Source organism: Empidonax traillii, unplaced genomic scaffold, assembly GCF_003031625.1.
Source record: "Empidonax traillii isolate 1590-97213 ecotype Southwest subspecies unplaced genomic scaffold, ASM303162v1 scaffold6723:size10437, whole genome shotgun sequence".
Taxonomy (NCBI): Eukaryota; Metazoa; Chordata; class Aves; order Passeriformes; family Tyrannidae; genus Empidonax; species Empidonax traillii.
The window spans coordinates 9,400-10,437 of record NW_020961916.1 but is presented as its reverse complement, the minus strand read 5'-3'; the positions used below and the strand labels follow the sequence as shown (position 1 = coordinate 10,437).

The window sequence follows — 1,038 nt, the reverse complement described above, 5'->3', positions numbered from 1 at the left end:
TCAACCTCCAGCACTGACCTTGGGGGGTCCCAGCCAAGGCAGGAATCTCCACACACCCCCCAAGAAGGGTTCTGTTGGCACAACCTGCCCCTGGCAAAGGGGACTGGCCCTTTCTGGTAGAAAGGGATGGACTGACAGTCACTGGACTCCAGGGGTTGCCTCACCATCAGGGGGGTCATTCGGGGTGGGAGCAGTGGCCGAAGCTCTTCCCACAGTCGGGGCATTCGTAGGGTTTTCCCTTACCGGTGGGTCCGCTGGTGTCTGGTCAAGTGGGAGCTCCGACTGAAGCTCTTCCCACACTCCCCACACTTGTAGGGCCTCTCCCCGGTGTGGATGCGCCGGTGGGTGATGAGGTTGGAGTTCTGGTTGAAGCCCTTCCCGCAGTCGGTGCAGCGGAAGGGCCTCTCCTCTGTGTGTATCCGCTCATGCAGGAGGAGATTCCCGCTGCTACGAAACCTCTTCCCACATTCCCCACACTTGTACGGCCGTTTCCCAGTGTGGATGAGCTGGTGTTTGCGGAGGGTGGAGCTGTCACTGAAGCTCTTCCCACATTCCCCACACGTGTAGGGCTGTTCCCCAGTGTGGATGCGCTGGTGTTTGATCAGGTCGGATCTACCAGTGAAGCTCTTCCCACATTCCCCACATGTGTAGGGCCGTTCCCCAGTGTGGATGCGCTGGTGTTTGATCAGGGTGGAGCTGTCCCTGAAGCTCTTCCCACATGCCCCACATGTGTAAGGTCGTTCTCCAGTGTGGATGTGCTGGTGCCTGAGAAGGCTGGAGTTGCTCCTGAAGCTCTTCCCACATTCCCTACATGTGTAGGGCCGATCCCCAGTGTGGATGAGCTGGTGGCTGAGGAGGGTGGAGCTCCGGCTGAAGCTCTTCCCACATTCCAAGCACCTGAAGGGCTTCTCCCTGCTGGGAGGCTGCTCAGGGACCACCAGCTCGGAGCTCCGGCTCAAGCTCCGGCCGCCTTCCCGGCACAGGACGGCTCTTTCCTCCTCACAGCTCCCTGGGCTGGCTTTGCAGCCCCTCCTCCGG

At 60.5% G+C, this 1,038-nt stretch overlaps 1 protein-coding gene across 1 annotated transcript; it reads right to left on the bottom strand.

Annotated features, from left to right (window-relative positions):
* Positions 1–143: 143 nt before the first annotated feature.
* Positions 144–995, bottom strand: LOC114073503 (zinc finger protein 154-like; the record flags this gene model as incomplete). Its single annotated transcript, XM_027911244.1, has 1 exon — positions 144–995. A coding segment is annotated over one exon (756 nt), but the record flags the coding sequence as incomplete, so codon positions are not given.
* Between the last annotated feature and the right edge of the window lie 43 nt (positions 996–1,038).